The 13,145-nt window shown below is 41.5% G+C and overlaps 1 protein-coding gene across 3 annotated transcripts in view; it reads left to right on the top strand.

Annotated features, from left to right (window-relative positions):
- The window catches only part of HECW1 (HECT, C2 and WW domain containing E3 ubiquitin protein ligase 1), a 300,542-nt gene that overhangs the window by 171,595 nt on the left and 115,802 nt on the right, over positions 1-13,145 (top strand). For all 3 annotated transcript variants that reach the window (XM_050891206.1, XM_050891205.1, XM_050891207.1), the window contains exon 4: positions 1,520-1,614. In XM_050891206.1, the coding sequence (XP_050747163.1) occupies positions 1,520-1,614 (95 nt within the window). The remainder of the gene's footprint in view (positions 1-1,519; positions 1,615-13,145) is intronic.

The following is a 13,145-nucleotide window of genomic DNA, read 5'->3' as shown; positions in this document are numbered from 1 at the left end:
TTCTTTTTCCTCCTGTGTTCCTGTGTATCTGTAGGTGTCAGGGTAAGCAATTCAGGCCTGCATTTTTGAGGGTCTCCACTGCTCTTCATGTCCCCACATTTTGCTTCCACCTGGGGTGCTGCATGGTTGTTTTTTGGATCTACCAAATGGCAGATCACAGCACCATTGTCTGTGGCCGAAATCCCAGCTCTTAAGGTTGCATAATCTTTTGTCACAGCTGCATTGATTTCACTTATTTTGTTACTGGTGTTAAAACAGCAATGCAATTTGTATGTTAAAACAGTGTCATTCCTTTATTATTTTCTTACATAGGCTCTGTAGTTACAGTGAGCGGAATTGTGGCTCTGTGGGCAAAGGTTGGTGTTTTCCCTGGGCCTCAGCAGCAGCTGCAAAGCAAGGTGTTAAGGAAAAACTTGATTATGAGAAGCACCTTCAAGTATATTTTGGAGCAGCTGAAAATTTCTATGGCATTATACAGTTAAAACTGCAAGATGTGAATGCTGCTTTTATTTAAAAAGGCATTTTTCAGATCCCACAAACATACCTGTGACATACATACAGAGCATACCTGCTGTGTCCTGGCTATATGTAGGCACATATCAACCCAGTTCACATCCTAGTGAACTATGGAAGAAAACTCCTGCATGCAGGATGTGCTTCAGCAAGCTACCAGGTCCAGGCGAGTGAGTGGAATTATGGCACATACTAGCAATTTATATCTATTTGTAGTTACAGACGAACAGAGAAACTGGCTGAAAGTATCTTTCCTTCTTGCAGCAGACTAGAAGGTGGGTCGTAAGGGGATGATTAAACAAGAAGCTGATTTCACTTCTGTGCCTTGATACAGTTATCAAAATGGGTTTCCCTCACTTAATGTATTTATCTGAATATCAATGCATGTGGAAAAAAGCAGCACTGAGAGTCCAAAATCATGGTCTTGTGTTCCTCATCTAATCCAAATCTTTGGAAGTCAGTGGAAATACACTAAGATGGGGTCTTGTGGTACTATGCTGTTTTCTGAAAAATGTTTTAATGTAGTAACTGTCAGAGCAGTTAATCTGTGTACATCTACGTCCTTGCCCTGACCAAGGCCAGAACAAATTGGTTCAGTGAAACCTGTCAGTGAGCAGCTATGCAATCTCGTTGTCCTAAGGAAGTTTCTCACTTTGTCTGCACGTTACTGTTTGGTATGTCTGAACAGGGAGGGTTTCTCTATCCCTACTTTTCTTCTTCCTAAGGTAGCTAAAGGATGCCGATCAGGTACTCTAAGGTCTGTCTGTTGTAACTGCTGCTGAGAAGAGGCTGGGGTTTTAACTGTTACAAGTTGCAGGAACCAAACTCTAAATTTCACTCTGGCAAAGGGGAAGATCAGAGGCAGGAGGTATCCTGTCATGCCAGCCAACCTGGAATGAACCACTCACAATTTAACTGCTTGCCAGTCTTGTGCCTGTGAGCTGCAGCCGATTGTGCAGCTTCTACCTGGTGGTTGTTCTAATCTAAAATAATTCTCTTTTTTTAGCTGAAACAAAGATCTGCTTCAAATATTACCATGGCGTGAGTGGGGCACTACGAGCCACAACTCCAAGTGTCACAGTGAAAAACAACGCAGCTCCTGTAAGTTATGCCGACCTTTTATTTTTTTCTATGTATGTTCCCTGCTGTCACTGTGCTATGCCTTGCTTTCCCTGCCTGCTTTGTGTACTTTTGTATGAAAATGGAACATAATATTTGCTCTTCAGTGCACTGCAGTACAGAGAAATGGGTAGTCTTTCAGTTAAGATGTGGATTTGTATGGCAACGGAATGTAGATTCAGCTCTCAATCTGTCACAGATAACCTCTCTGATTTGGGTCAAGACCCGTGTCCTAGCTGTATCCCGTTCTGTAAAGTTATTTTCTCTCTGCTGGGTGTTGTGAGGCTTGGGTGATACCTTTAGAGGATGTGGGATTCCTTGGGTTGTAAATACAGTAAGTGTCCAGAAAAGGGATAAGGTTTCCTATTTTAAGGTCCTTTTTTCAAAATCAAGGTGTGAGCATTTTCCTGGCAGTGTCTCTGAGTTCCAGGAACAGCTACGCTGTGACACGCTCCCATCAGCGGTAAGAAGTGGGCATTCAGGCCCCGATCCATCAAAGTACTGAAGATCGTTTTTAACAGATTGAGGCTTTGTTGAGAGCAATTTTGATCTGCTAGAGCTTAGCAAAGCTGTGTGGCTCAAATGGCTCTAAAAAGCTACATATCTTGTCTGGTTTTGGAAAATTTGATCACCCTGAGAATGAACCATTTTTTAGAAGCCTGCAGATAGACTTGCTGACCTCCAGAGCTTGTCTGGCCTTGCTGACAGAGTTTCACTGCCTTCCAGGCTTGTCTTGGGAAAGATCTGCATGAGCTGAGGAGTTTTAGTGCAACCAGCATTAGAAAAGGACTAGCTCAGATGTTGTTTAGTCTGGAAGATGGGTTCAGGAAAGAACTGTCTTACATGTGGGTGTATGTAGGTTTCAGTGGACATCAATGAAGCTTAAATTTTTAAAGTTAATATTTCTAGAAATGCTGAAAAGTCTCCCATGCTGTGTTGGCTGTGTCTGATTGCACCAGGGCCAGGAAGGATTAATTTTTTCACCCTTGACCCATGTAAAGACTTGTGTTGGTTTCTCATTGCCTTCTTTTGATGCACACAATAGCTGCAAACTGGATACTGGGTAGGGGCTGATGGTGTGTCTTTAGGAATAAAGGCATTCATGTCTCAATGCGTCTTTCTGACATGGTCATGGTGAAGTCATTCATCGGTTTCAGAGCCTGGAGAGTTTCCTTCAGCTGTCTTCAGAGGAACATTATGATGTGGCCTTGGATATCGTCATTGTATGGGGTGCTGAAAAGTTCCTTTTAGCCTGTAGTGAGTGGTGTCTTGTTGACTCAAGACTTGCTGTTCATTTCCCGGTTATCATCAATTTGGGGGGACAACGTATGCCGTTGATTTAGTCCCAGTATTCTCTAAAAGGTAAGCCAGCCAACCAAGGCAATAAATACCAGTAGGCTGAGAGATTAGAATAATTTTTTTTGCACAATTCACATCCATATCTTAGACCTGAGTTTAAACCAATTAAGCAAACTTTTCAGGTCTAGTATGGACGGGTTACTCTTTCATTATTAAGTATCAGCAACATGTTTTAATAGAAGAATGTCTGAGGACCTGTGCCTTTGTAATATGCAACTGTGTAATCTCTCCAAGTTCTTCACTTGAGGCATTTATATATATATATATGGGGAAATAAAGCAACCATTCACTTTCAGCTGAACAGGACTTGTTTTTAAAAGAAAGTCCTCTTCATGCAGTACTCGTGGTCTTTGTAGAGATCAGATGAGAACCACCTATTATGACCTTCAGCTGAGTATACTGTACATGACTGAAAAATAAAATATGATTAAAAGTGGTATCAGATAACAGTTTTTCATTTGAGGGCCAAACCAGTGTCCTTTGGAAATAGCATTCTCTTTACATCATCTTCTAATTTTTCCAACCTTTCTGGGTTGCAGAATAGCCTGTGTGGTTTTTGCCGGTTTCCTTTGCAGACCAGAGAGACCAACAGTGTTGTACGTGCAGCATCAGTTTCTCTGTTGTTTTCTCTTTGTTATTTTGCTGTGTGACATAAATATTTGGTGCATTGTAAGGCAAATACGAAGAAGTGAAAACAACTAAAGCAAAGGAATGGCAACGAAAATTATGCAGTATGAACCTGGATGGACCCTCCTGCATGAGTGCAAGAAGGAAGAAAAATGCTGAAGATTTGAAAACTCTTTAGAGTTTAGAGAATCAGAAACGCTGATTCTTGCCTGTGTGAAGGCTTTCAGCTAAGTATGATCTTCCAAACTCCAGTCCCAGCTGAAACCATCAGGTGGCTTTCTCCATCTGGCTCTCTGCAGTACATGTCCAACCTTTATTACTAAAGTATTTGAATGTTTCACAGTATCCTGCACCATTGGCAGGTGGTGTTACTCTCACTGCACAGATGTAAAAAGGGGATAACAAGGGATTTGCCCAGCCCTAGCCTTTTCTTGATTCTTGTGTGCCTCTGCACTGGCTGCTGCTGTGGCATGGGTAACGCCATGCAAAGTGCAGACATTATCCTTAGAACTACAAAAACACATAGGCACTCACCTTTTGACTGTGATTTCATTAATTTCACTAATGGTGAATTCCAGACTTTTTTTTTTGAGTGGAAGGGGAGAGGGAGAAAGTGTTCAAGAAATCTCAAAATAAACTGCTGTATTTTAAACCATTTTTTCTAAATAATGGCTTGGAGCAATGATCAGAAAACTCTTGTCCAAAAGAAGCCGCAGATATTCTGGTTTGTACTTTGCTCTGCTCATCCATCATCAGCCAGAGAGTAAATGCACAGCCTTCCCTATCCATGTTGCCGGGTCCATCCCCATACCTTTGCAGTGGCTCCACAGTGAAGTGTACTGGGTGGGCAGCCCCATCTCTTTTTTTTTTTCCTGTGTCTTGAATCATAATCTGAGCACAACTGAGCAGGGAAGCGGTAGCTTGTTTTATTTTCCCCCTATTCCTCTGTGTGATCGGTTAAGGGCTGTGACGGTCTAGCACCATGCATGTAGCTCATCTGAAGTCACTGAGACTACTTATCCTGGTGAGACTTGACACACAGGGCCCTTTGTGGTCAAATTGGATGCATCAAATTCCTTAGTCGTTTTCATTGCTCCAGTGATTCAGAGCACTGCCTCAGGGTCTCAGGCATGGCGTTTCTCACAGTACCAGCGAAAGCTGTGGTCCTCTGACTGCTGTGGCCTGGGTGCAGAGAGGGGCTTTGCTCAGAGGGGAACCTTCTTCAGATCCTGGGGCAGGTTCTTGCACATCCTTTCTGCTGGAAGAGGGAATCCTGTGGTCTGTGCCTGGAAATTTACCCTCTTTTGCAGTCAGTAGGAGTTTTAGCAGTGGCTGTGGGACCTTAGTGTGTTAGAAATAATAGCTTTGCAGGGAACAAATCTCAATAGGGATCCTGCTGTGGGTATAGGGGCTGAAGTTTTTTTGAAAAGCTGGTTGCCTTGAACCAAAGGGAGTTTTGCCACTGTAGTGATGGCATCACAAATTCACCCTGAAGCTTAGGCTGTCAGTAGCGGGGTAGAGGGAATGAGGCTTTGTGTATTTGACACAAGCAAACCTTTTTGTTTGGCACAGGTTGGGAAAAAGATCCAGAGCAGGTGTGCTTTGAGAGGCAGCATTTGAGGGCAGGTGACCTTCTGGGGACAGTGTTTTCACTGCCAGCACAGACTCATCTGCAGCTGATGCCAGAGCCACCCAAGCAGGTTCTGTCCGAGCCTCTGGGCATGTGGCACCTCCTGCGGCGGGAGCAGCAGCTGGCATATTGGCTGCTCGGTGCGTGTCCCGTCCTGTCTGTCAATGAGACTTGCAAACACTGATAACCAGCAGTATCCTAACACCACAATTTAAAAAAACAACAACAAAAATCCCCCCCTTTATTGTCTGTCTGACTGTGGTTCGCTGCAATTGAAAAGGGAAAAGAAGCTGGAAGTAGTCATGCTGGGGGCTGTAAGCAGTTGCCATTCTTGTTCGTGCACTGCTGAGACTGTATTTAACTGGCAGTTAAAAGGAATCCTGCTTCCAAAGGGGAAAAACGTTACTGTGTTAGTTGGATGTCTTTGGTGCTTTAGGCTGAGTACCATCTCGTGTTTCTTGTATTATGAATGTTCTGCTCCATTTGAGTTATCTCCTTATGCTGTAACCCAGTTATTAGAGCTGCCTCGCCTGCTGATTAGGATGACCTGCAGTTCATTTGTTGGTGAAAAGTCCTGTGACATTTTATCGCCTGTGAATCATCAAGCTTGAGTATCTGGGAACGAAGGGCTGTGCACTTTGGCCAATTCATACATGGCAGCAGCATAAATGTGAATTTGGGGCAGCAGATAGGCCTGGGGGTAATGGCAGTAAAACAGGGCACCTGCAATTCTGGAAAAAAGGAACATCCTGGCTGGCTTCTTTATTTCTGGACTAGTGACATCCTGAAAGCAGTGTTGCTTATGTACTGTAGTTTATACTACTAAAGCATAAGTATTGCCATGGTATGGATGAGCAAACAGTGTTCTCAGTAGAAGAGAACATTTTTACAACATCTGGAACATTCCTTTATTTGTTATTCTTCATTTATTCATAATGTTGTCACCACTAATTCATCTGTACATCAGATGTTGTAGAAAAACAATACAAGTTACAGCAATTAATTCTAGCAATAGAGAAGTGTTATCTTGCTAGTGTGAAAATGATTTAACCTGAACATGGCTCTTTTGCAATAAAATAAAGCTGGCACGAGAACAGCATACAGAATGAAAAAGAACCTTTTCCCCTAAGAGTTTATAGCCTAAAAAGATAAATTGGATACATCACAATTAAAAGACAGTAAGTGGAGAATCAATGTTTTAGCCTCAGGACAAATGTCTTCACTAAATTGGGAGTGTTCACTCGCTGTGTATTAGATGCAAAGAACCACAGCTGATCGAACCTCTGGAGCTTTCGTGCCACAGTTCCTGTCTCAGATCACGATGGCACTTGTCAAATATACTTAGCACTGTGGGGAAAGCTATGTAAATTGGAGCTAATTATTGAAAGAGACCTTCTCTGGGTTGTGTTTGTGTGGAAATGCTGCCTCAGCTGTGTTTCCCACAGCAGGAATTACTGCTTGATAAGCTGCTGCCATTTGGTGGTGACTGATCATTCCTGAGGACTTCCTGCTGTAAATATTTGCATTACGTGCTGTCACGTCAGAGCGTGGGCTGCCAAGGAGTGTTTGGTAATGAAGCATTCTGCCTCATTTCCATGTATGTGCTGCAAGCCAGGATTTTATGAGAGCGTGCATGTACAAGCAGCTGTATCTCTCGTTCTTTCCAAAGGCTGGATTTAAAAATCTCAGCTGTGTGTTCTTTTTCACTTCATGTCTTACTCTGTGATAGGTGAGTTTTAAAACTGTCTGTGTTTCTGGGTCATTGCTATGGAATAAATCTAACAGTCTGATTTTGAGAGTGTAAGAATAATTATACTTTAAGAAACACAGGATAAAGAGGGAGCAGAAACTTCTAGTGGCTTCTGCACTGTTCAGCAATTCAGGTTAAAAAAAAAAAGATTGTGGAAAACACAATATCAGGCTGCTGCAATTAATCATGCCAAAGAATGCAAGTCACGTACATCTTTAACAAGTGTAAGTGGTGTACCTTGAAAGGCTCAGCATTTCCAGGGAGGGAAGCAGCACTTCTCTGTGCTTAGGTGGCCATATTTGTCAGAACTGAGCAAGAGAATCCCCTTTCCTTATCTTGAGATGAGAAGTAGCCAGAGCTCCCCCAACTTGCAGCTGCCTTCGAATGTGAGGTGAGAAGTAGCATCATAGTGCCACCTGTATTCAACCCATCCCTGTATACGTCTCCTCCTATTTTGATTACATGCAAAGGAGATGGAGTCATTCAGGAATGAAAAAGTCGAGACAAAATGAGCAGGGGAAATGACTGGAAATACTCGCTCAGCTGAAAGGAAGCATAGACTCTGGCAGTCAAATACAAAGTGCTCTCTGTCAGGGTACAGTCATTTTCCAATCTAAAAGGGTGTCTAACAGAAAATATATATGCTAAGAAATAATTGCTGAGAGTGGATTCCACTGATTAACCATTCGAGGTGAATAATTCTGAAAAAAGTAGCTGATCCATAAACTGTGGGAGGAAGGTGATCTGTGTAGGCTTCTGATCTATTGCAAATATCTGCCAATTTTTGGTTTTCTCCTGATATGGTATTTCTTTCACAATAGCAGCAATGCTATCCACATCCCGCCTGCCTTGTGCTCATACATTGCCACCGGTGTAGGCTAATATCATGAAGTGGTATAACATGAAAACGTAAGTCTTTGAATTTAAAGAAACCATTACATTGACTGGGGAGTTGCTTCAGCATTTGAACAGGAAGTTCTGTATGTCGTTGGTTTTCTGTAAGCATGCAAGGAGCAATTAGGTCACTTGTGTACAAAAGAACATTATGGTGTCTGGAGTTAAGAAGGTATAATGGCTCACAGTAAGCTCATCAGAGGTAGAAGAAAGAAGTGTGGTAGTACCTTTTAGTAGGGAATTGGCAAAGATTTTAAGTGCACAGGAAACATTAGGACTTCCATTTTAGAGTCCTGTGTGCACCCATTGTACTTTTGTTTTGAAATGTTCTAGAGAGGTTAAGTTAAAGAGAGCAAGGAAAGGATTAGGAGTAATACAGAAAGGTTTTCATTAATACCCTATTGTTTTCAACACTTTATATTGTAGTGTTACATAAAGCCTTAATCTAAGATTGGGCTCCAGGGCAGTATGTGCTGAATGGATATGCTAGCCATTACACGAGCTACAGCTAACATGCATTCAGAGGGAAGGGTTTCTTGGCAGAATTTGACCCCCCCAAGCTACAAAATACAAGGGAATGATTTTTAATGTGAGAGCAACCCTCAACGCATTTGTTACAGCTGAAAAATGTCATTAATTCATTTTTTCACTTCCGTTTTGCTTCATTATAAAACCATGGTAGTGTTTTACAGCCTGATTTGGCAATACTCAGTTATGTTCAAGCATACTTACATGAGCAGCCTCCTAACAGTTGCACAGTTGAGCCCTTAGTTCAGTGTAATTGCATTTTTGGTTATGCTTTTCTATATCCTAATTAGCACTGATTCAAAGAATTTGAAGGTTAATGACATGTCCAAATTATTTCTTATTGCCACCTCAGTAACACGGGTGCTTTTTCAGTATCAAAATACGTAAAGACTATTGTATTTACACTGCAATTACCGTGCCATGTAGAGAGCACTCCATTTATATGAATTAGTGGAGTCGGAAAGCGTAACCAGGGTGTAATTGGTCTCTGACTGCAGCGTAACTATAGTCACTGTGTTATAAATAATAACCTTTTCCTTCCTTTTATTTCCTCTACTCACATTTTAGATTGGGATGGTTGGCAAGAGATTTTCTTTAAATATTAAGAAAACTTATTTGCACTGAAAGGCTATTCTGAGTGCAGTTCAATAATACTGGCTTTTACAGTCCTGATTCAGTAAAGGTGCGGAGCATGTGCTGAAACCCCACTGCCTTTACTGGAAATGTTTAAGGATTTTCTTCCAAATTGGCAGAATCTTTCAAAAACGGTATAGAACTAGCAAGTAGAGTCTCTTCAAGCAGCATTTTCATTATGACAGATTTCAGATATGTCAATAGCTAAAGTGACAAATGATCCACTTCTGTTCCCTATCTTGATACTAACTTTTTCAGCTTGGTGTGGTTCAAACTCCTATCACCACCCATTCATAGATTTACACCACTTATGAGAGGTAAGTGCTCAGAATTTATTATCTAACAAGCACAAATTGAACAGGGGAGGTACAGTTTTCTTTGTGAACATCAGCATTGATTTCCTGAGCAATAGCCTGTAACTCTCAACATACAGGTATGTTCTTTTCTATTGTTCCAAGCCAGGAGGAATGTCTCCGCTTTCCAGCGCACAGCTGTTTGGCTATTTAAATGTTACTTAATTTTGCAGTCTTCATAATTTCCTGATCTGTCCGTATGAAAGATGGAGGTGTCGTGTATTTGATCATCATAATGAAAGTTTCAATACAAGCACCTAAGATTAAGCTTGGTGCCAAAAATCGGAACGGATTGGAAAAGACTTTTAACACAAGAAATGGGCCCAAAATACTCTTCAGTGCTTTTTCTGCACTAAATCACCTTCATATTTCACATGCATCTTCAAGGACTGCACGTCTAGGACAGAAAGGAAAAGAGCCACCTGTGTGGTGTGAGTGCGATAGAGGGCAGCAGGTCAGCACAGTGCTTCTCTCAAATGTGGTACTTGTCACCGAGGAGGACGTTCAGCACGCTGGCCGTTCCACTTTGAAACGATTGACACAGAGCGCTGTGTCAAGCAGCGACGCTGCACATATTGCTGATGTATTGAAAGCCAGTGCCCTTTTGCATCCTGTGGTGAATCCAGGTAATACACTAGAGCATGAAAGATCTACTCCTATATATCAAATGTATCCCTGGCAGAGTACCAGACACTTGAAGCAGAGAAAGGCTGTGTGCCTATACAGGCAGAGTGGCTGGGGCTTGTGTCCTGTTCAGTGCACTGGAGAGTGGAACTTGAGTGATCTGAAGTGGAAGTTGCAGAGGTCCTGACACTGCCTTCTTTAGTCTTCTTTTACCAGTGCAGGCATGCTTAAGTGCCTGGTAGCTTCACACATAATGCGCTGTTGTAGGCATAGCTGCAATGGATTTAAACAGGGAAGAGATGACATAAGAAAAAGCTGGCACCTGTTAAATTATTATGCAAAATAATTCTTTAAGTGTTCATCCATCAGACTTTTTCCGACTATGCTAGCCTGAATGTGCAGTTGTGCGGTCAGAAAAGCAGAGTAGGGACAGAACAAAAAGCAGGGTTAAGGTCACCATTTGCACATGTCCCATTAAAATGTTTTCAACTTCTTGCTCTCTCATGGACTCTAAGCAGTGCTAATTGTGGAGCTGCTGAGCCATCCCTAGGTATCGCTGGCCGCAGCCTACTCTTCACTTTGTGAATCAGTTGCATCAATTTTGGGCTTCTCCCGTTTGCCTTAGTTTCTTTGCACACGTTGTTTCAAAGAAAACACTTGGGTCAAATTTAACCTTATTGGGCATCTGATCCTGTATGAACTTCTAAATGTAGATTTAGAGTGGTTTAATTAGCAGACTTGCAGTGCAGCACAGAGTTGAAGTGAAGAAATAAAAAGCATGACAGATGGGAACTGGAGTGATTTTATTTCAGCAACACCAAGAAGATCATTACACAAGCCATTTATTTGTTAATGGGTTCAATACATGTCTGGTATTTCCCAGCCACTTGCTTTCTGAATGTCTCTTGTTATGGTCACATAATAGCCATACTAATAGTCTGCACATCATATTACTCCCTTCCGTAGTTTAGTAAATTATGGAAAGATCAGCGACTGCTCAGCACGCTGCACTAGTATAATCGTCTATGCTTTGGCCTTCTACGTTCTTATATACTCACTCCCGCATCTGGTCAGATTCATGAAAAACAGAGCAGTTCCTGAAATTATACAGTGGGTCTAAGGGCAGATTATTTAGTTTGTTGAAAAAGGAAGGAAGGATTTAGACCTGTGGAGTGCACTTCAGAGGTGAAGGTGATAGACTTCTGAATGAAGCACCTCCTGCTTCCTCCCTTCTAGGACTTACCTGCTGCAACAGGGCATGAATCTGTGGGTGAACACCAGATAAATTACTAGAAGCACTTTAGGCTACTTGACACACCTTTCCAGCATTTATCAGTTCAGAAGCTGCAAAAAGATTTACTTTGTTGCTTTACAACCCTTTCCCCCTGCATTTATCAGTTTGATTTGTTACTGCCAATTTTGTACATGTTGACCTAAGTCTCACTGGGTGCTCTAGAGGCCTGCTAATGGATTAAAGAAGAGAACGTTGTGTTCTAGCCATTTTTTGTGTATGTTTGACTATTATTTAGTGAAAGCACCGTTTATACTTGGCACAATCTTGATTTTAAAAAATACACTTTACAATCAGGAAAAAAAGGAACAGAAATGCTGCCAGGGTGAATCCTCTCCAGTATCCAGCTAGTCCAACACCTAGGACCATGGAAGCTACAAGAATCCTGCAGTGCCTGGGCATGAAATCATCTAGGTCAAATTGGGTATGTCTGCAGTACTGCCTGATGAGGCACAAAGAGGAAAGGTCCAGCGTTTGGTTTTCTGTGTGCTGGATAGGCATAGGAGGCTACCTGTTGGAAAAACTTGTGTCCCTGTTGCAAGTGGGGTGCTTGATGACTGCAAGTCATTGCAGCAGGGAAACAATTTTGGGCTTATCAATTGTACGCTTTTTGTGTCCCCACAGTAACAAATTTTTCCTTTTAATTAGGCCTTGCAAGAAAAAATCCTTGCTTTCCTCAAGTTTGAATTTACTATTGTTCAATTTTGTTGTCTTCTCCCATGTTCCAGGATAAGCTAAGATGGAGATACGAAGCTCTTGATCTCCCATCTGTGTACCAGTTAGCATTGCTTATAGCTTCACCATGTTTCCTTTTACTCAAGTTCTTCTAAGGTGCTTTAAAAGCATGTATATCAGGTGATGCATGAATTCTGGTCTGCATCTTCTCTCGCAGAATTTTTAATACAAAATGAGATTCTTCTTGAAGGCATAAGCAAGCGTTTTCAGGACCTCTGATATTGTCCGGTACTCATGAGTTGAGGAAGTTCTTTGTGTGTTATATAACAATATAGGGAGAGAGAGGAAATTTTGAGTGTTGATGACAACCATGTGATTTTGTGTAGCATTGCAACTGAGGTAGAAGACTTTTGCAGCAAGAATGGTGTTAATTGGCTAAGAAATCTGAATCAGTTGGGATGAGATGTACCAATTGCTGTATCTGTTGGACTTTATGGCCCAGGAAGTAATTTCCAGTCCAGTGTTTCTGGGAGGTCATTGCATTTTCATCAAGATAAGCCTGTGTTCTGGTGGTCATTAAAATCATACTGATGCTTTTTCAAGACTAGTTGAGTTAATGCATGAATTTTAATTGTTCAGATTCTAATTTGGGTAATTATGATCCATCTTTAGTACCTGCAATTTCAAATTAGTATAGCTTTTCTTCACGTCTTGTCCGGCTTTGTTATATAGCATTGCTGTTGGACATCTTTGTGCTACATGTCAGGTGTGGGTGGCAATGTGTTACCTCTCAGCTATATGCTAAGAATTCATGTTTTCTGAAAGGGTTAGAAATCCCAAATGAAAGTTGTTGTCATAGTCTTTAATCTGCTATTAATTCCTATTAGCTGATGAGACAAAGCAGAGGATTTATAAGCAAGTATTAGCCATGCTGAAGAGCGCAGTTGTCAGGTTTCTGACTGACCTGTCCATCCAGGAAAATTAGCATACTAAGTCATGGTCATTAGAATAAAGAAGAAATGATTCATGTTGAGGAAGGAATGCAAATATTAACTGAGACACATCTGTTTGTGTGGATAAGCCTTCCAAAGAAGTTGAATAAATTTTAAAAGGTGTACAGGGAAAAACATTAACTCACTGCTTATTCAA

The sequence above is a fragment of the Gymnogyps californianus genome, chromosome 2 (assembly GCF_018139145.2).
Source record: "Gymnogyps californianus isolate 813 chromosome 2, ASM1813914v2, whole genome shotgun sequence".
Classification (NCBI taxonomy): domain Eukaryota; kingdom Metazoa; phylum Chordata; class Aves; order Accipitriformes; family Cathartidae; genus Gymnogyps; species Gymnogyps californianus.
This window is presented reverse-complemented; position numbering and strand designations above follow the sequence as displayed.